Source organism: Antechinus flavipes, chromosome 5, assembly GCF_016432865.1.
Source record: "Antechinus flavipes isolate AdamAnt ecotype Samford, QLD, Australia chromosome 5, AdamAnt_v2, whole genome shotgun sequence".
NCBI classification, from domain to species: Eukaryota; Metazoa; Chordata; class Mammalia; order Dasyuromorphia; family Dasyuridae; genus Antechinus; species Antechinus flavipes.
This window is the reverse complement of record NC_067402.1, coordinates 60692700-60715530: the sequence shown is the minus strand read 5'-3', so window position 1 is coordinate 60715530 and position 22831 is coordinate 60692700. Positions and strand designations below refer to the sequence as shown.

Sequence of the window (22831 nt, the reverse complement as noted above, 5' to 3'; positions counted from 1 at the left end):
CCTCTCAACAAGATTTTACCTGGACAAAATGTGGGTGGCGGAGGTAGAGGAAGGAACACATGGCATATGCCTCTACAGCAACAGCCCTGGGCTTTAGACTTTCCTATGGACAGCTGTCTTGAGTTAAACTCTGGCTGTTGTGCTAAACGACAGAATCCCAAAGGTGGAAAGGACCCTAGGAAATCATCCAGTTCAAGTCTTACCTGACTCCTGAATTTTCTTAAGGAATTCTTCAGCCAGGGTACATCTAGGCTTTGCTTGAAGACTTCCAGTTAAGGAGAATTCAGCCGATTTCATTGTTGGAGAGCTATGAGACTTAAGGCGTGTTTCCCTTTCTACCCAGCAGAAATCTGCTACTCTGTGCGTGCAGGATCGCTGGATAATCTGGGAAGGACCCAACGCTAGAAACCAGACCTGGGAGTCGGCTCAAGTGAGACAACGTAGATAAGTAGTTATAAACTCATATGATATGTCTCCAGCATTGTCACTGGCTCCCACACTGGTACAGTCTGTGTATTTGGGGGTTTATGAATCATAATACTGACACTAGCACTAGGAACAGCCACCTCCCTCCCACACACACCCCAGGATGACCACACAGGGGAGGAAATGCAAGGTCAAGGCTGCTGAGCCTCCTGGCTTTGCTCATCCTCTCCCCCACACTCTGCCTTCACTCGCTGAAACTTAGTAGCTTTGCTGCAACCTCATACCCATTAATCCTCATCAAAATTTTCTAACTACATCTATTGTCTACATCAAGACTGGAGTCATCTATCTCCTCACCTCATCCCCTATCCTATTCGCAGTAACTCAGCCTACAATCTGACATCCCTAAATTATATATATATATATATATATATATATATATATATATATATATATATATATATATATATATATATATATATATATATATATATATACACACACACACACACAAACATACATACACACAATACAAATAAATATATATACAAGATACAAATACACACGCACACATAATATAAAATGATATAACTTATGACCCCAAATGAAGAAGAAAGTCTCGGCTCCAGTTTTATGGTATCAATTCCCAGGGTGAGTTTTTTTCCCTTTCCTATTTCTGTTTTGATAAACAAGTTCTTTAAGATGTGAAATAGTTGAAATGGTTAATATTCCAATAATAATGATGACTCCTTACACTTAAATCATGTTTCAGTAACTATCCCAAAGAACTTTTGGATTTTCTTGCTTAGAGACATCATCTTCCCTCCTCTCTCTCCCAACGCAGGTATTTTTATGAGTAGAAGGGAGATCAATCAATCAATAAACATGCATTTTGAAGGTTCTACTATGTGCCAGGTCCACAAATAAAGCTATAGCTATTTCTTATTCCTTAGGATTTCTAGTAGAAGAAATCTCAGAAATGCCCCAAACTATGAAATGCCTCAGTTTTTGTTGTTGTTGTTGTTTATTTGTTTTTTTGCTGAAGCAATTGGGGTTAAGTGACTTGCCCAGGGTCACACAGCTAGGAAGTGTTAAGTGTCTGAGGCCAGATTTGAACGCAAGTCTTCCTGACTTCAGGGCTAGTGCTCCATCCACTATGCCAACTAGCTGCCCCTACAATGTCCCAATTTTACAAATGAGGAAACCGAGGCCCCAAAATGTGAAGAGATATGCCCAAAGGTACATCAAAAATCAATAGCAGAGCAAAAATAGATTCAAGCCCAGATTTTCTTACTATGAACCTAGTGACCCTTTTGAGCCCCCTTAATAACAGTCATGGCTTCGCGCTGACTATCTCCAACTTAGCCAGATATATCTTGTCTGTTCATAGATGTTTTCACGTCATCTGCTCCTTTGGACTGAGACCAGACAGTGTCCATTAGCTTTCTTTGTATTCCCAAAGCGTAGCAGAATGCCTGGTATGTAGTAGATGCTTAACAAATGCTTACTGACTGACTGACTACCAGAGTGCTTTTCCCCTGGGAATTTATCAACACAACCTCTTAGTACTTACTTTTCCTGGTCTCACTATTTTGTCATCATAATGAATAACTTACTGAGCACTCAAAATGTGGCCGGCATAGTACAAATAATTAGGGTGTTACTTAACAGGGAAGTGATCTTGTTTGTAGGAAAATCAGTGGCTATTGGGTTAACTGTTCAAGCTTGAGACTTCTCCCCATTCCTCACCCAGGTATCAGTCCTCCAGAGCTTTCTGATTAGCCATCGCTAAGGTTTGCCCTTTCCTCCAGTTCTCTCATCCCAAATAATCTTTCTTCAGATACTGCCATCTTGAAAAAGGAAAGTTTCAATAATGAGATGACTCAGGCCAGTTCCAATGGTTTTGTGATGAAGAGGAATCTGCACTGAGAGAGAGCTGTGGGAACTGAGTCTGGATCACAACAGAGTATTTTCACTCTTTTTGCTCTTGTTTGCTTGCATTTTGTTTTTTTCCTCATTTATTTTCCTTTTTGATCTGATTTTTCTTGTGCAGCATGATAATTATGGAAATATGTATAATAGAACTGCACATGTTTAACATATATTGGATCACTTGCCATCCAGGGGAGGGGAGGGGGGGAGAGGGAGGGGAAAAACATTCGAACACAAAGTTTTGCAACGGCGAATGTTGAAAATTATACATGCGTATGTTTTGAAAATAAAAAGCTTTAATAAAAAAAAAAGAAAAAGGAAAGTTAGCCATACTTAAGCTGCATGCTAGAAGAAGCTATATGTATAATGAAGCTGTGAGCAATGAAAACTGTCTTGGCTTGAAAGTCACAAGAGAATTCCATATGGAATCAAAACTCTGTGCCTCAGTTTCCTCACCCACAAAATGATAGGGGTTGAACTGGATGACTTCTGGGCTAGATATAAATCTATGATCTTATAACATCAACCAATGACTCTTACAGAAAAGGAAATGCCTCCTTTCATTAAATCAATACCATGTTTCCCGGGACATCTAGTAAAATAAGAGTTAATCTAAACTGATGTCAATCTATCCATGAATTTATTCTCTCTGCTCATCAGAAGCATAAACATTATATCCAGTATAATAAAAGAGGGAAATAGCGGTTGGGTGGCCCTTTTCCGGGGACAAGTAAATTCAGTCCAAATAATGGCCATCTCTAATGTTTGTCTGCGCTTTATAAAAAGCAAGCTGAAGGATGTAATAGGCTTACTACATGTGTAAACACAGCGAACAATTAAGCTGCAAGTTTCCATGGGCTTTCAATAAACTTCATTTAAGAGAGTGGTGACATGATTTCAACAAAACTTCAGAGTCATTTGGCTCCACAAGACAGCAGCGGTCCTAACTCATTTGGGCAAAAACAACAGCAACAAAACACAATTTACTAAAATGGAAGGAGCTAAAATTCTAGTTTAAGAATCCAGAGTTTCATAACCTTCAAATTTATTATCATGAGATTGACAAGTGTATCAGATGTGGCTTTGCTATGCACTTTATCAGTCAAAATAGAGAGAAACCAAAGAAATGGCAAGTTTCATTTTACTAACCAAATATTTCCTGTATGTTATTATTGCACTGTCTCAAAGGAAAATGATAACAAATACCAAAGAAAGAGTATCTTTTTTTCCTTTCTGGATTCTGCAGACACACACAACTTCTAGTCACAATGATACTTTTGGCAACTTAGGGGAAGCTTGTCCACATGCAGAGATTACTAACCCCACCCATAGCAATGTCCTTTTCTTCCTTTACAAGGCATATTTTGAACATTAGCCGAAGGTCACTTTTGTGATCTTTGAGGGATTTGTAGCCAGAAGCGAAAGCATTGATTTCCTTTAGAAGCTATCTGCTGATCATGTCTGGCCCCTACATTCCAAAGAAATCCTAAGAGTTTTTAAGATTAGAAGCAAGTCTATAGGAAGCTGGGCTGTTTGTTTTGGTCCTACATGTGCAGTGGATGAAGAGGAGCAGAACCAGACAAATGGGATAGACTAAAATGGTAAAGACTCGGTTGTGAACAGAAAAAAAGGAAATGGGCTGAGTGAATTCGAACAGCAAGGAGTAAACAATAAACACGTGTGGGCTAGAGGTAGAAGCCAGGTCTGGAACCACTGAAGGGGCCGGCAACAAAGCAGCAATCAAATTCACAGGGCAAGCAGAAAAACAAAATCCAAAATTAAGGTTTCAAAGATACCCAATGCTCAAGTAAACATGAATATACACAAATTCACACCCAATTGTCCATTCTCAATGCAACAAGCTAGGCAGCATCCCTTTGATCTGATGTTCACTTCAACTTTTTACCCTCTCTGGAGCTCCTAGCTTCTACACCGGCAGCTTCATGGGAAATGCTTGTGCCTGAGCTGTTGAAAACAGAAAAAGCTTTTGGGAGTTTTGGTATAAAGCAAAATTAGGCTTGAGCTATAACTTGCCTTTTTTTCCCTGTCTCCCAGGATACCTTTACCTCAAGTTACTTAGTTATGAAGTTGTAGTGCTTAAAAATACATGTGGTCTAATTTAAGAAAACCATGTTTCCAGTTCATATTGGCAGAAATTTGTTAAGTTTCTAGTAGTATGCTAAATATTGGTGAGAGAAAGATGGAAAATGATTTAGCCCCTTCCCTCAAAAAGCTTACAATTCACAAATACATTATATGTTCAATTTACAATCCAGAGAATAATTTTTTAATATCATCAATAGATGTTTTAAAGTAGTAAACATTCCTGGTACATTTACATATTTATTTATAGCTAATGATCACCATTTTTTAGTTTGAGAAATTTGTGATTATTGTAAAGAAAGAGAAGAAAAAGGAACAAGAAACTCTGAAAAAAATTTGGAGGAGAGATTCAATAATAATAAATTCAATAAACATTTTATAAGCATCTTCTGTATGACAGGAGCAATGTTAAGTACTGGAAATAGCATGGTGCATAATAGAAAGAATGATGGATGTGGCAGCTGAAGATCAGAGTTCAAATCTTTATATCTACTTGACTGAGGTAAATGACAATTTCTGGGCTTCAGTAACTCGTGTGTATAAAATGAGAGCTTTGACTTCTAAATTCCTTTCCAACTCCCCAAAAGAATGATTCTAAATTCTCTGATGATCAAAAATTAACCAGAAGAAAAATAACAGCACAGTTAGGAAATTAAAATGTAATTGGACACTAAAATGATTCTATTTAAACATATTTTTTTCAACAGTACCTGTACTGGAATGAGGCATACTTTGTACATAGGAACATAGAAAATGTCAAGATTTAAATTTTAGCCTCAGTTATATCTCAGATATGCCTCAAAATGTGATCTTTTCTGACACGAGGCAACTTTCTGATGATGTTCTTTTTATAGGTAATAACTTTTTTATAGGATAGAATCAGAAACAGAATGATATAGAGAGCATTTAGTATGTCCCATTCACAAGAAATAATAGAAAGGCATTTACAGGGCCTGGTGAGGAAAAGATATGTTTCAGGCAACTATATGGAGAAAAAGGTCATAATTTGTCAGTGAAGTATGGGAAAAAAAAGAAATATGGTTCTATATTGAAGAACAAAACTGAGGAAAATCCTATTTTTAATTCTGTACACAAACTCTTTTACTTCACGACCTTGGGCTGAAATCACTTAACTTCATTTCAGTTCATATAAATTATACTTTATTCTTTTCTGTCTTTTAGGAAGAATGAGAGAATTAGGGATTCAATTGGGGCAAAGGCAAATGCAAATTGTAAGAGTTGGATATGCTTGCTCCCTTCTTCATGTAATGGGCACAGGTGTAATCCAGGGGTAATAAATACAGCAAGAGGAATGGAAACTCACCAATCTGTCTTTTTAACTAACAGAGAGAACAAATATACTACTGCTTTGCTAATTGTTACCTAATTAGAACAATTAATAAATGATGCTACCTAATTCATTATTTTGTCTGCTAAATTATAATTTGAGAAATTTTAAAAGAATATCCAAACATATAAAAATTAAAGTAAGTACTGTTAAAAAAAAAACTAAAAAAAAAGTCTAATAAAAAATATTGATAGCATAGGGATAGGGATTGGACCAATAATTGTACAAATTAGCTACTTCTTTACAATTTATAGTCTTGGTTGCCTAGTGACCTGAGAGGTTAAATTACTTGCCCAAGTTACCCAGCATATGTCTAAGTTGGAATCTGAACCAAGGTTTTTCCTAGCTTTGAGCTTCTAAGTTTGTTTCTAGTGTGAGATATAGGTGCAGAGAAAAGAATAAAAGAACAAAGAACTAGGAATCTGAACACTTGGGCTCTCTACTTAGCTCTGCAACTGACCGAGACATGGGATCTTGGGTAACTAAATCACTTATGTCTTGGTACTTCAGTTCCTTAACCTTCAAATGCGGATGTTTTACCTTCTTTATGAGATAGCTATATGGACCAAATAACAATGCATCAGAAAGCATTTTGAAAAGCTAAAGATGCTTCATAAGTGTAGAGTATTATAATTTGATTTCATTGCAGTATGTAACTTATTTCTCCTCATTGTAGACACCTTTATTAGACGGCACGGTGGGGAGTAGATAGTTTACTTGACTTAAGAGTCAAGTACACATGGATTCAAATCACACCCTGGACACTTAGGAGTAGTATGACAACAAGCAGTTCATTTATTTATTTGAGTCATAATTTCCTCATCTGGAGAATGAGAGGGTTGGATTAAATGGTTTCTACGTCCCTCCCAGCTCTAAATTTATGACTCTTATATATGATCATGCACATATTCATAGAAATTCAGACTCCTTTTGCTAATGGCAAAACAACATTCAAATCCCAAACTAAATGTTCAATACTTAAGAACGATTCCCAATGTATTGCCATCCATGACAGAAGTTTAAAGGAAGTCTGTTATTTACCATCTGCCAAACGCTTTTCCCTGCTTGAATCCAAGGACAGCTTGGCCTCTCCATCTGCCATGAACTGGTCCTTTTCTCCCTTATAAATTGTGTTCCCCAGTTAGTGCGTGAGTCTTTTAGAACAGGAACTGTCCTTTCTATTTGTATTCTGAATGCTTAGTGCAGTATTTTTGGGCACATGGTAGACACTTAATAAATGCTTTTGCATTTTATTCATCTCCCCAAAGAAGGACTCCCAGAAAAGTTCCTTTAGTTTTTTTAAGTTATAAAATAATGCGTCGCCAATGAACAGGGAGGATTCTGGGCCCATTCCAGTAATACAGGGCTGCTCAAGCAGCATGTATAGTCTATTAGGGCAGCTGGGTGGCACTATAGTGCAAAGAATGCCAGGCCTGGAGTCAGGAAGACTCATCTTCATGAGTTCAAATTCAGCCTCCGACATTTAGTATTTGTATTTATTTAAACAAGTCACCCAACCCTGTAAAATGAACTGGAGAAGGAAAAGACAAAAACACTCCCATATCTCTCAAGAGAGATATGGCAGTCCAGTAATGAAAACAACCTAATGGAAGTGAAGACAAAAGTTTTATATTTGTATATTCCTTGAATTTGGTGACCACCATATCACTATGTGTTTTGTTTATTCACTTTTTAAAAAGTACTCCCTTAAATTCATCAGTTTTTGTGATGGGTCATTTGTTCAGTTATTTTCAGCTTTATGATCCCTTTTGGGGGTTTCTTGACAGAGATATAGGAGTCCAGAGCCCAGAAAACTATTTCCCTCTCTAATTCTGTCTCCGTCTCTCTGTTTATCTCTTTCTCTTTCTCTGTGTCTTTTTGTGTTCACTTCACTACAGAATGAGAGTAAACAATAAAATAAAATGCTGTTACTGTGGCATGGATAAATAGATATTTGCCAATTGTCTAATTTCTTTTTTATTATTATAGCTTTTCATTTACAAGATATATGCATGGGTAATTTTTCAGCATTGACAGTTGCAAATCCTTTTGTTCCAATTTTTTCCCTCCTTCCCCCCACCCCTTCCCCGAGATGGCAGGTTGACCAATACATGTTAAATATGTTAAAGTATGTGTTAAATACAATATATGCATACATGTCCATACAGTTATTTTGCTGCACAAAAAGAATCGGAATTGTCTTATTTCTTGATGTAGCAAGATTCTATAGCAAGAGGAGATACAGCGGCAGCCCTGAGTGAGGTTGTCACCTTTAGCATTTACTAGATATGTGACCTTGGACAAGGGATGATTTCTAGGAGCTTCAGTAAAATTGTCATAATAACCCCTGGAACACTCATCTCAGAGAATGGGTTTGGAGAAGGAAGAGATCCATATCTGTGATTTCATCAGTGGAAGAAGCACCAAATGTGCCCCTTTTACCAAAGCATATTGTTAATTGCAACATAGAATCTTGAAGGGAGAGAGAGTTGTCTGGGGTACTTTGAGCTTAAGTGAATTACCCATGATCCCACAATTAGTGTGTACCAAAAGCAGCACTTGAACTCAGATCTTGCTGCTTCCAAAGCCAGCCTTCTACCCACTATGTCATGCTACATTCTCCACAGTGCTGCTATAAGGTTCAAGTGAGATACTCAAAGCCGAGTGATTTGCAAAGTTTAAATGTCTTATTAATAAAATTTTATTTTAAGATATTTTTTATGAATTTTAAGAAAAAAGTTATTATTATTAATAATATCTTATTATTGTTGTCATTCCTAAGAATTGCTAGTCCAATTCTGACTCTAAGGTCTGCTTTAATAATGATTTTAAATACAGAGGTTCTCTCATCCCTCCTGGGAAATGAGCCAGAAACTTATGGCTGAGGTAACTGAGGTAGATGACAGATAAGACGCTCACCCAGGATCCCCCAGTGCGTCCCCAGCAGATCTGGGGTTGGACCACAGAGATCAGAATACTAGTTTGTTTATAGAACACTTTGAGCTCAGCCAGTAACAGGTGTCTTTGTTTGTCTCATCAGATGAGTCCATGGTGAAAGATCTGGGCGTAGACAGAAAAAGCCAGGCAAAGGGGAGCAAGCAGGCCCTGTTAGTTTTTAGTACTGGAGGGTCAGGCGTTTTTTGGTTGTTTTTTTAATGCAGTATTTGTGTTCACTTTAACACTTTCTGCCAAGGCACACATCCTCAAACATTAAGGAAATGAGGATGTGTTCAACAACACACCTGATTACAATTCACCATTCCAACGAGAACAGCACATTTCATATCTTTTCCAAAGTACATTGTATACTACCACCCTAAGTACAACAGATGAAGCATAAAATCTTTTATGAGCCACTAAATAGAGGCTTATGCTGCAAAATGTTTCAGGTGAGATAAAAGTCCTCTCTTTTCAGTCCTATAAACCAAAAAACTTTAGTCATTAACTCCAAGATAGAGAAAGGGGGAAAGACATTATGTAGGAAACTTCAGGCTGCTTTTCATGCAGAGCTGCCACCCAATCTGCACTCCTACCAATGAATCAATCAATCAATATACATTTATTAAATGTCTATCCATGTGCCTACACATTTGTTAGGCACTATGCTAAGACCTGTAGGATATAAAAAGAGGCAAAAGACTCTCTGTCCTTGAGAAATTTACCATTTAATGGGGAAGACAACATGCAAACAAATTTATACAAAGCAAGATAGCAGAGGGTTTTGTCTCTGATTCCGGAGATAATAAATAATGGAGTTTATAGAGTATGGAAGTGATAGGATCATACAATGCAGTTAAAGTGAGCTGAGTGGAGAATGGACCAGAGTGTGGAGGGTGGGAAAAAGACTTGGAAGCCAGGATACTTCATGACTCGGTAATTACTTTTCAGCTTTAAAGGTCATGTCAAGCATATCCTTCATTCCATTTCTTTTTTTTCTTTTCAGTAGTATTTTATCTTTCTAATACATGTAAAAATAGTTTTCAGCATTTATTTTTGTAAAACTTTGTATTCACATTTTTATCCCTCCCTTTCTCAATTCCCCCTTTCCTAAGACAGTAAAGCAATTTGATATAGGTTAAACATGTGCTAGCCTTTCAAACATATTTCCATATTTGTGCAAGAAACATCTGGCCAAAGGAGGAAAAAAAAACACAAGAAAGAAAAACAATCCAAAAAAAAGGTGAAAATAGTATGCTTCAATCCATATTCGGTCTCTGTAGATGTGATTGACCAAGTCTAATGAAATTGTCTTGAATCAATGCACTACTGAGAAGAATCGATTCTGTAATATTTGATCATTACATAGTCTTGTTGTTATTATGTATAATGTTCTCTCAGTTCTTCTCACTTCACTCAACATCAGTTCATGTGGGATTTTCCCATCTTTTCTGAAATCAGCCTGCTCATCATTTCTTATAGAACAATAATATTCTATTATCTTTCATATACCATAAATCATTCAGCCATTCTCCACCTGATGGGCATCAACTAAATTTCCAAATACTATGGACTTTTTTCAGGAAATAAGCAGTAGGGACAGGACCCATTTTGCCCAATGTCTCCCAACATTTACAACTGACAATCAGAGGGCAGTGTAATAAGCAGTGGTCCTAATGATTAGCCAAAGTTATCAAGTGAGGATTAAATATAATCTGTTTAATAAGATAGGCAAATAATAAACTGTTAAAAATTTTCATCAAAAGTATCCAAAATCAAAGAAAGGGCTTAAGGAGCTAAAATTGTTACCTGGAAAATTATCTCCTTGATCAGACATTCCAAACAACTGAAGCAATGACTGAAGTATTAATGTAATTTTATAATATTTTATAATCAAGTTATTGCTTTTATCTTCTGTTTGATAGAGTAGGAGGCAATGCAATCTCATCAGAAGCATATCTCTAAATACTACATTAGAGTCATTTTTTTCTTCAGAAAGTTTTACAGAGACAGCAAATCCTTCAACACCATTGCATGGTTGCCTTTGAGCCATCCAGAATTTTTTCTCACCTCTTCCTTAACTTATTTTGATTAAATATTTTAAACTAACAAGAATTTATTTTCTCTTCTTTATGGGAAAAAAGAAAAACAAAACTCTTGTAAGAAATATACAGTCAAGCATGTCCATGTCCAAAAAGATTTGTCTGTGTATTTAATCTTATTGCCTGGCAAGAGGTAAATAGCAGTCATCATCAGTTTTTTGGAAGTATTTTTAGATATATATATATATATATAAAATGTATGTGTGTGTGTGTGTGTGTGTGTGTGTGTGTGTGTGTGTGTATGGATCAGATAGATTTATTAAGCATTGTTCATTTTACAATGTTTGTTATAGTATAAACTGTTGTTCTAGATATACTTAGTGTTATCCCTTCTGTATCACAGGAGTATAATGCCTCCGTGATCTGGAAAATCTGCATAAAATTTTTTGACCCTCCTTTTACACCATTTTCTCTTTTTCTTTTAGGGGGTGTTTACAATTCTTTATTGTAAAATTTGGGTTAAGTATTTGGTCATATTTTAACTTTTGAAAAAAAAATTTGTATATATATGGCATTAAAAGATAAATTGCATTGCTATCATATAATACTATATAAATATATATCTATCTTTTACATATTTTTGAATTTCAAATATTATTCTGTGTCATCTGCTGGCCTTCACATGCCATCTGCAGCTTTCACAAAATTTCCCCAAAATTCTCATTGAATTTTTTTATCCAACCTGAAGTATATTGAAACTGTGTTGGGTAAAGTTGCAATAGGGAAGGGATAACTGTACTTCACACTGCATCAATTTGTACAAATCTTTTCTTCTGAAATTTCTTATGACTTCTACTTAGCTGGGTTACCTAATGTTTCAGTAAATGGAACAAAGGCCAGAGGTCCCAGTGCATAATCGGCTATAGGAGGGATTTTAGAGGTGGGGGAAAATGTAATAGAATGTTTCCCTAACTTCTTTTTTATTTTTTAAATTTTTTTCCCCTAACTTCTAATGTCCTACAAGCACCTCATTTTGCTTTGGGGCCTTTTGCCCTTGGTTATTATAATGGTATAACCCAGGTAACCTGACTTGAAGAGAATTGGTATTAAGATGCCCTGTGTTCTCCCCCCAGAAGAGTTAGGAAAATTAAGATGTCTTATAGCTAAGAATAGTCAGGAATCAATTAATGACATCTCATCAGTTTACAGCTTGAAGGCATGAACTAATATTAAAATAAATTAACATTATCTTGGGAGAGATTGAAACCTGCCTAAAATACTAATTTGAAAGCTACAGTTTCTTCTACACTGATAGTTCCAAAGCAGGGAAAAGGAAACATCTTCCAATCACAATCAGATGGCAAGTAGAAGACTTTGCGTTCCAATGGTCCTGCATCAAACTAATACCATATAGTCATACCTTGTGCAGGTCAGTCATCTTTTTAGGGTACAGTTTATACTTCAAAATTTTTAGGCAGCATCAGTTTACACTTCAAACTTACTGTGTGCTGGAGTAAATCTATAAGAGCATTGAAATATATTTTCCATACCAAGGTTCCACTGACTGGATAAGAAAATGACAGTATTATTTCTTAGACCCAGTCCATAGAATTTGGAATCAAATTTACATTTGGAATTCTGCCTCTACTTCCACTAAATATGACATTCATTTTGATTTCATTATATTTGTATTTTAATGTTATTTTTATGCTTTATTGATTTTTTCTGCATGGTAATCACTTTAGACACTCTTAATACTCCCATATCTTATCAGTTCATCACCATTAACTGCCACTACCATGAACCCCTTCTTTGTAACAAAGAAAAATAGTTAAGAAAAACCAACTAACATAGTGATCATAAGAAACAGCATTCTGCCCCATGGAGTGCCACCTCTCTATTGAGAGGTGGGAAATGTATCTCATCACTGTACATAAGATCATAAGAAACAGCATTCTGCCCCATGGAGTGCCACCTCTCTATTGAGAGGTGGGAAATGTATCTCATCACTGTACCTTGGGAATCAAGTTTGGTTATAGCACTTAATCAGATTTCTAATGTCTTTTAGGGTGGTTTTCATTTATATAATCATTATAATTACAGTACTGTTTTCCTGATTCTCCTTATTTCACTCTATATCAGTTCATCCAAATCATCCTATGTTGTTCTGAATTTTTCAGGTTCACCATTTCTTATAAAGGAATAATATTTATCATAGTCCCTATTACCTCAAGAATTAGAGACAAAATCCTCTGCTTCACTTTTAAAGCCCTTTCTTTAGCAACAAGCCCCATCCCCATCTTTCCAGTCTTTTCATATTTGTTTTTATTCAGTCATTACAGTTCTGCCTGGCTCTCTGTTACTCCATTTTGGAAATTTCCTGGCAAAAATATGGCAGAGATTTGTCATTCTCCGGCGAACTTAAGTAAACAGGATTAAGTCGCTTGCCCAGTGTCACACTGCTAGTGAGTGTCTGAGCTGGATTTGAGCAAGATGAGTCTTCCTAATTCCAAACCCAGTACTCTATCCAGTAAGATACTCCCATATAAATACTCTATAATCCACTGACATGGGCACCAACTTGTTTCATATCTGAGACAGTATGGTTATAATACAAAGAATGTTGAGTAGAGAATCAGGATCTGGGTTCAAATCCTAATGGTGCCAATTAATACTCAAGTGACCTAGAACTGGCCACTAACCCTTGGGTTAGAAGACTACTAAAATCCCTTCCAGATATTAATCTAAGATTCAGACACACACACACACACACACACACACACACACACACACACACACACGTGTGTGTGTGTGTGTGTGTATAAAATAAGATATAGTAAATTTAGTGTCTGCCTTAAATTACCCTATTCTTCCACTTGTTCTATTTAGTGACTGGGTATGAGGGAAAACTCTTTATTTTGAGAATGTGGTAGTGCATTCTGTATGACTATATTCCAAAAACAATCTACAAATTCTTATTTACCATCAATACTGTCACAATAAAAGAGTTATCTTTAAAGATTAACAATAAGTCACATTTTCCCCTCCAAGTCCCCTTTGGCTTTTAAAAGGATTAATTTTGAGAGCAAACGGAATTAAACAATTATGTCTTCAACGCTCTAATGAAATGAAAAGTCCTGTGGAGTGCCCAAAAGATATTATCAGCTTTCACAAAATTCAATCTATCGCATTTCATATTCTGAACAACTCCTGATCCGAATATTCAATTAATGAGGTAACAGTGACAGACCAAAAGATGGATGAATCAGCTCTATAGTACTAGAAAAATCAAAGACTTTATCAATGTGCACAATTCTCTCTCCTGGTAACAGATTACAAGCCTTATTTAATTTGACTGTTTGTTGTGGCAGAATAAATATATTACCTGCTAGTCAGTCCTCTATGATAAGCTTCTCTGAGCTTCTCCGGCTGGTCTGAGACTATCTAACTTGGGCTAACCCTAGACATAAAACCTGAAGATAGACTCATACCAAGACTTTTTACAGCCTGATTTTGTACTCCACCAGCACGGCCTTCAAGAATACAGGGTGGTCATGGCCATTCTGAGGCATCAGAGAAGGAAGTTAGTTAACCTAATGAAATAAACAGCCTAATCAGCCTCTGGCTCTGAACTGTTTATTCAATGCAAATTAAATAAAAATACATTGGAATCAATAAGGAACTTATGAGGTTATTTGACCTTAGCATATACTCTCTAAGCAGCTGGTAAAAATTTTTTTTAATTTTTATTTAATAATTACTTTATATTGACAGAATCCATGCCAGGGTAATTTTTTTACAACATTATCCCTTGCACTCGTTTCTGTTCCGATTTTTCTCCTCCCTCCCTTCACCCCCTCCCCTAGATGGCAAGCAGTCCTATATATGTTAGATATGTTGCAGTATATCCTAGATACAATATATGTTTGCAGAACTGAACAGTTCTCTTGTTGCACAGGGAGAATTGGATTCAGAAGGTATAAATAACCCGGAAAGAAAAACAAAAATGCAGATAGTTCACATTCGTTTCCCAGTGTTCTTTCTTTGGGTGTAGCTGCTTCTGTCCGTCATTTATCAATTGAAACTCAGTTAGGTCTCTTTGTCAAAGAAATCCACTTCCATCAGAATACATCCTCATACAATATCGTTGTCGAAGTGTATAATGATCTCCTGGTTCTGCTCATTTCACTTAGCATCAGTTCATGTAAGTCTCTCCAAGCCTCTCTGTATTCATCCTGCTGGTCATTTCTTACAGAACAATAATATTCCATAACATTCATATACCACAATTTACCCAGCCATTCCCCAATTGATGGACATCCATTCATTTTCCAGTTTCTAGCCACTACAAACAGGGAGCAGCTGGTAAAATTGAAAGTTTGAAAGAACATAACCCAAAGAACAAACTTGGATTCAAGTTCCAGCTCTGACACTGACAAAGAACTGTACCTTGCTGAACCTCAATGTTCTCATCTCTAAAATGGAGATAATCATATATTCATTGTGAGTAAGATGTTATGTAAGTGTGTTATTATTCATAATTATTATTATCGAAAGCTTTGGGTTTTTTTTTTTTTAATTTTTTTCCCCTAACTTCTAATGTCCTACAAGCACCTCATTTTGCTTTGGGGCCTTTTGCCCTTGGTTATTATAATGGTATAACCCAGGTAACCTGACTTGAAGAGAATTGGTATTAAGATGCCCTGTGTTCTCCCCCCAGAAGAGTTAGGAAAATTAAGATGTCTTATAGCTAAGAATAGTCAGGAATCAATTAATGACATCTCATCAGTTTACAGCTTGAAGGCATGAACTAATATTAAAATAAATTAACATTATCTTGGGAGAGATTGAAACCTGCCTAAAATACTAATTTGAAAGCTACAGTTTCTTCTACACTGATAGTTCCAAAGCAGGGAAAAGGAAACATCTTCCAATCACAATCAGATGGCAAGTAGAAGACTTTGCGTTCCAATGGTCCTGCATCAAACTAATACCATATAGTCATACCTTGTGCAGGTCAGTCATCTTTTTAGGGTACAGTTTATACTTCAAAATTTTTAGGCAGCATCAGTTTACACTTCAAACTTACTGTGTGCTGGAGTAAATCTATAAGAGCATTGAAATATATTTTCCATACCAAGGTTCCACTGACTGGATAAGAAAATGACAGTATTATTTCTTAGACCCAGTCCATAGAATTTGGAATCAAATTTACATTTGGAATTCTGCCTCTACTTCCACTAAATATGACATTCATTTTGATTTCATTATATTTGTATTTTAATGTTATTTTTATGCTTTATTGATTTTTTCTGCATGGTAATCACTTTAGACACTCTTAATACTCCCATATCTTATCAGTTCATCACCATTAACTGCCACTACCATGAACCCCTCCTTTGTAACAAAGAAAAATAGTTAAGAAAAACCAACTAACATAGTGATCATAAGAAACAGCATTCTGCCCCATGGAGTGCCACCTCTCTATTGAGAGGTGGGAAATGTATCTCATCACTGTACATAAGATCATAAGAAACAGCATTCTGCCCCATGGAGTGCCACCTCTCTATTGAGAGGTGGGAAATGTATCTCATCACTGTACCTTGGGAATCAAGTTTGGTTATAGCACTTAATCAGATTTCTAATGTCTTTTAGGGTGGTTTTCATTTATATAATCATTATAATTACAGTACTGTTTTCCTGATTCTCCTTATTTCACTCTATATCAGTTCATCCAAATCATCCTATGTTGTTCTGAATTTTTCAGGTTCACCATTTCTTATAAAGGAATAATATTTATCATAGTCCCTATTACCTCAAGAATTAGAGACAAAATCCTCTGCTTCACTTTTAAAGCCCTTTCTTTAGCAACAAGCCCCATCCCCATCTTTCCAGTCTTTTCATATTTGTTTTTATTCAGTCATTACAGTTCTGCCTGGCTCTCTGTTACTCCATTTTGGAAATTTCCTGGCAAAAATATGGCAGAGATTTGTCATTCTCCGGCGAACTTAAGTAAACAGATTAAGTCGCTTGCCCAGTGTCACACTGCTAGTGAGTGTCTGAGCTGGATTTGAGCAAGATGAGTCTTCCTAATTCCAAACCCAGTACTCTATCCAGTAAGATACTCCCATATAAATACTCTATAATCCACTGACATGGGCACCAACTTGTTTCATATCTGAGACAGTATGGTTATAATACAAAGAATGTTGAGTAGAGAATCAGGATCTGGGTTCAAATCCTAATGGTGCCAATTAATACTCAAGTGACCTAGAACTGGCCACTAACCCTTGGGTTAGAAGACTACTAAAATCCCTTCCAGATCTTAATCTAAGATTCAGACACACACACACACACACACACACACACACACACACACACACACACACGTGTGTGTGTGTATGTATAAAATAAGATATAGTAAATTTAGTGTCTGCCTTAAATGACCCTATTCTTCCACTTGTTCTATTTAGTGACTGGGTATGAGGGAAAACTCTTTATTTTGAGAATGTGGTAGTGCATTCTGGATGACTATATTCCAAAAACAATCTACAAATTCTTATTTACCATCAATACTGTCACAATAAAAGAGTTATCTTTAAAGATTAACAATAAGTCACATTTTCCCCTCCAAGTCCCCTTTGGCTTTTAAAAGGATTAATTTTGAGAGCAAACGGAATTAAACAATTATGTCTTCAACGCTCTAATGAAATGAAAAGTCCTGTGGAGTGCCCAAAAGATATTATCAGCTTTCACAAAATTCAATCTATCGCATTTCATATTCTGAACAACTCCTGATCCGAATATTCAATTAATGAGGTAACAGTGACAGATCAAAAGATGGATGAATCAGCTCTATAGTACTAGAAAAATCAAAGACTTTATCAATGTGCACAATTCTCTCTCCTGGTAACAGATTACAAGCCTTATTTAATTTGACTGTTTGTTGTGGCAGAATAAATATATTACCTGCTAGTCAGTCCTCTATGATAAGCTTCTCTAAGCTTCTCCGGCTGGTCTGAGACTATCTAACTTGGGCTAACCCTAGACATAAAACCTGAAGATAGACTCATACCAAGACTTTTTACAGCCTGATTTTGTACTCCACCAGCACAGCCTTCAAGAATACAGGGTGGTCATGGCCATTCTGAGGCATCAGAGAAGGAAGTTAGTTAACCTAATGAAATAAACAGCCTAATCAGCCTCTGGCTCTGAACTGTTTATTCAATGCAAATTAAATAAAAATACATTGGAATCAATAAGGAACTTATGAGGTTATTTGACCTTAGCATATACTCTCTAAGCAGCTGGTAAAATTTTTTTTAAATTTTATTTAATAATTACTTTATATTGACAGAATCCATGCCAGGGTAATTTTTTTTTTTACAACATTATCCCTTGCACTCGTTTCTGTTCCGATTTTTCTCCCTTCACCCCCTCCCCTAGATGGCAAGCAGTCCTATATATGTTAGATATGTTGCAGTATATCCTAGATACAATATATGTTTGCAGAACCGAACAGTTCTCTTGTTGCACAGGGAGAATTGGATTCAGAAGGTATAAATAACCCGGGAAGAAAAACAAAAATGCAGATAGTTCACATTCGTTTCCCAGTGTTCTTTCTTTGGGTGTAGCTGCTTCTGTCCGTCATTTATCAATTGAAACTCAGTTAGGTCTCTTTGTCAAAGAAATCCACTTCCATCAAAATATGTCCTCATACAATATCGTTGTCGAAGTGTATAATGATCTCCTGGTTCTGCTCATTTCACTTAGCATCAGTCCATGTAGTCTCTCCAAGCCTCTCTGTATTCATCCTGCTGGTCATTTCTTACAGAACAATAATATTCCATAACATTCATATACCACAATTTACTCAGCCATTCTCCAATTGATGGGCATCCATTCATTTTCCAGTTTCTAGCCACTACAAGCAGGGAGTAGCTGGTAAAATTGAAAGTTTCAAAGAACATAACCCAAAGAACAAACTTGGATCCCAGTTCCAGCTCTGACACCGAAAAAGAACTGTACCTTGCTGAACCTCAATGTTCTCATCTCTAAAATGGAGATAATCATATATTCACTGTGAGTAAGATGTTATGTAAGTGTGTTATTATTCATAATTATTATTATCGAAAGCTTTGGGTTTTTTTTGGTGGGGTGGGGGAGGTTGAGGGTCTAGCATTATTTAACATCAAGAAGAATAGTTAACATGCTTTTATTCTTCTTAAACCAAGATAAACTTGGTTGCTTGGCTTCTGCTAGGAGAGAATCTGTAAGCGTAACTAAAACAGAGCAATTTCATGGGCATAAATGAGGACTCTGAAAAACCCATGAAGTTGTTCTACAGTGTCATGGCTTATTGATTGATTTTCACCAGCTACACCTGACTTAATGTATACTTTCGGAATAGTAGCTCTGCTGTACCTATCAAGTGCATTTGCTTGTAAGAAATCTTTTGCTTTTTCAATTAGAATGGCTCAGAGATAAAGTAAGCATCTGATTTTTTTTTCATTACAAATTATTCTATAAAATATGGTTTAGGTATTCTAATGTGATTTGGTACCTAGAACATGGCAGGCACTTAATAAAGGCTTGTTGACTGAACTGATGGTATGAAAATTTTCTTCCCTGAAGTCCTTCAGGGTCTCTTAGGCTAAAAAAAGAATAATCTGGGGTAGCTGGGTGATGCAGTGGATAGAGCACAGCTCTGAAGTCAGGAGGACCTGAGTTCAAATCCGACCTCAGATACTCAACACTTTCTAGTAGCAAGTCACTTAACCCCAATTGCCTCAGGGGGGAAAAAGAATAATCTTCCCTTCTTCTATTTTTGATAGTTCTTTGTACCTCTCTGCTAGTCAATAATATCATTTTAGATTATGGATAATTTATTCTTCCTTAATTGCCCATCTAGATTGTAAACTCCTTAAAAGTATTGAACTTATCTTGGCATTATTAGTAACACACACACACATACCTCCTAAAGCAGGCAGAGGATAAAATATTGGACTTGGATTCAGAAAGATATTAAAATCCTGTCTCAGATACTTATCAGTTTATGACTATATACAAATCACTTAATCTTTCTCAATCTCACTTACTTCTTCTATAGAATAGGAATAATTACAACATCTCACCAACAAGATCTCTATGAGAAATAAATAAGGTAATATATAGAAAGTGCTTTGTATAACTTAAAATTTTACATAAATGTTATCCACTGTTATAACTATTATTGCTTTTTTATGTATTTCATTTTTAGGTTATACATGTACATTCAATTTTTTGCATATTTCCATGAATTATACAGCGAGAAAAAAATCAGAACAAAAGGGGAAAATCATAAGAAAGAAAAAAAAACACAAGAAAATAAAAGTGAAAATACTATGCTGTGATTTGAATTTAGTCTCCAGAGTTCTCTCACTGGATGCGAATGGAATTTTGCATACAAAGTTTATTGGGATTGCCTTGCATCACTGAATTGCTGGGAAGAGCTAAATCCAACAGAATTGAGGATCACACAATCTTGCTGTTGCCGTGTGCAATATTTTTCTGATTCTGCTCACTTCGCTCAGTATCAGTTTATGTAAGTCTTTACAGTCTTTTCTGAAATCAGCCTGCCCATTATTTCTTTTTTTTTTTTAATAATAACTTTTTATTGACAGAACTCATGCCAGGGTAATTTTTTACAACATTATCCCTTGCAGTCACTTCTATTCTGATTTTCTCCCTCCCTCCCTCCATCCTCTCCCCCAGATGGCAAGCAGTCCTATATATGTTAAATATGTCACAGTATATCTTAGATACAATATATGTGTGCAGAACCGAACAGTTCTCTTGTTGCACAGGGAGAACTGGATTCAGAAGGTAGAAATAACCCGGGAAAAAAACCAAAAATGTAAACAGTTTACATTCATTTCCCAGTGTTATTTCTTTGGGTGTAGCTGCTTTTGTCCATCATTGATCAGTTGAACTGAGTTAGCTCTTCTCTTTGTCAAAGAAATCCACTTCCATCAGAATACATCCTCATATAGGATCATTGTTGAGGTGTATAATGCTCTCCTGGTTCTGCTCATTTCACTTAGCATCAGTACATGTAAGTCTCTCCAAGCCTCTCTGTATTCATCCTGCTGGTCATTTCTTACAGAACAATAATATTCCATAACATTCATATACCACAATTTACCCAACCATTCTCCAATTGATACTGCCCATCATTTCTTACATAATAATAATATTCCATCACATTCACATACTATTATTTCTTAATATTTAATGAATAAAGCTAAAATATGAAACATTACATATGTGATGAACCCACAAAGGTATAACAATTTATGTCTAATCTATGTTATGGGTGCTTTTCCACTGGAACCAGAGGCCCTGATTATTTACTAATAAGCAGTCAAAATTCCTGTGAAATGGCTCAACTAGAAAGTATGACTTTCACATGAAAGAATGAAGATATTTTTACAATGTCAGAATTCTTGACAGGAGTTTCCAAGAATGGCAGACCATTATCACTTTCTGTTGAATCCTCTAAAAAAGCAAGCTATTCCCTAAGACCCGAGGCAAATGCATTATGGAGATAGTATAAACTTAATGATCTCTTTTTCAAAATCTTGCTTCCAGTAGCCCTCAAAGTTAATTTATACCATATCTCTTCATTTCAGAAGCTTTAGACTACTTGTACCCATTCCATCTTATCTATCATCTCCTTTACACTTAGGTCCGCCAAGAGAACTAAATGTATTTTGGTTTCCCTGTTCTGCTCTCTCCCTTATCCAATTTTGTACTTTCTTCCTTGTTAGCTTGAGCATCCTGAATAAGGAGAGAAGTGGAGAAGAGGGGAAGGAGAAAGAGAGATGAGAAAAGGAAAAAAAATGAAAAAATAATGGGGAAGGAGAAGAAGCAATGGAAGAGGGAAAGAGAGAGAAGGGAGAGGGTCAAGTAAGAAGACAAAAAAGGAGAACGAGGGGAAGAGAGAGATGAAGAAAGAAAGGAATGGAGGGAGAGGGAGAGGGAAAAGCAGAATCAAATACAAATACTTGAATGCTTGGAAAGTAGAGCAGAATCAAGAGTAAATCAGAATTCAGATTAAAGCCATAATCATCCCTGACCCCAGAGAACCAAGGACCCAACAGCTCTCTCCTCTCAGTATAGAAATGGTGGAATAGAGGATATAAATGAAGTTTTGTTTTGTTTTAAATGAACTTTGTTAAAAGGAAGGTTGCTCCTGGAAATAATAATTTTTTTTTGAAAAAGCATCAATAAAATATTTTAAAAGAAAGTGCAGGAGAAGAAATGCTATTTACAATGACAATTCCCATCCATCAAAACCTTGACAATAAATATCCATCTCCCAGAAGCCTTTCCTGACCCAACTAATCTCATCCTACTTCCTTGTTTATATGTACTACAAATTTGCCTGAGATTCCATTTCACTCACTTATATTTTCTAGTTTCGCTATATCTTTCATCTCCAATGAGAATGAAAGCCCCTTAAAGAGAAGAATCACATTCATCATCTGCATCTTCATGGTATGGAGACCAGTGCCAGGCAGTGAGCTTCTAAATAAAATGGATAGATCACTAATGAGGGGTGGATGATTTGAGAAATGGGAAGGGAAGAAATGGAAAGTAGGAGTATGTTTTGTCATGTCTAGCCTGCAGTGGAACAGGGAGATACTGATATCTGAGGGCCAATTAACACTCCAAAAATTAAAAAGAAAAAAGTTGGTGGCAGTTTGTTTTTAAAGACTTGTTAGGATTCAAGATGGATTTTTATAAATGCAGCAGGTTTTTTTTTTCCTGATCCTAAAGGGATCAAGTTAAGTCCATGAGACCCCAGGCATCCTGTGTTTTATTTATCAAATTTGGGGGTGGGTTCTGAGAGTTGCCAGCTGAGAATGGAAAGACTTTAATCATCGCTGCTTCAATTTAAGCTTCCCCTACAATTCTGAAAAACCAAACAGCAGCATTGTGCAAGGGCAAGGGAGAGCAAGATGAAAGCAATTTAAAACCCAGAGCAAATCCCACAGGCCGA

The 22831-nt window shown here is 36.2% G+C and overlaps 1 protein-coding gene across 13 annotated transcripts in view; it reads right to left on the bottom strand.

Moving 5' to 3' along the window:
* KIAA1217 (KIAA1217 ortholog) overlaps positions 1-22831 on the bottom strand; it is an 887028-nt gene that overhangs the window by 153229 nt on the left and 710968 nt on the right. The window contains exon 1 of one of the 13 annotated variants that reach the window (XM_051963019.1): positions 204-329. The exons of the other annotated variants lie outside the window; for them this stretch is intronic. Within the exon in view, the coding sequence (XP_051818979.1) occupies positions 204-297 (94 nt within the window). The 5' untranslated portion in view covers positions 298-329. Of the gene's footprint in view, positions 1-203; positions 330-22831 lie in introns of those variants that run through there. 13 annotated transcript variants of the gene reach the window in all.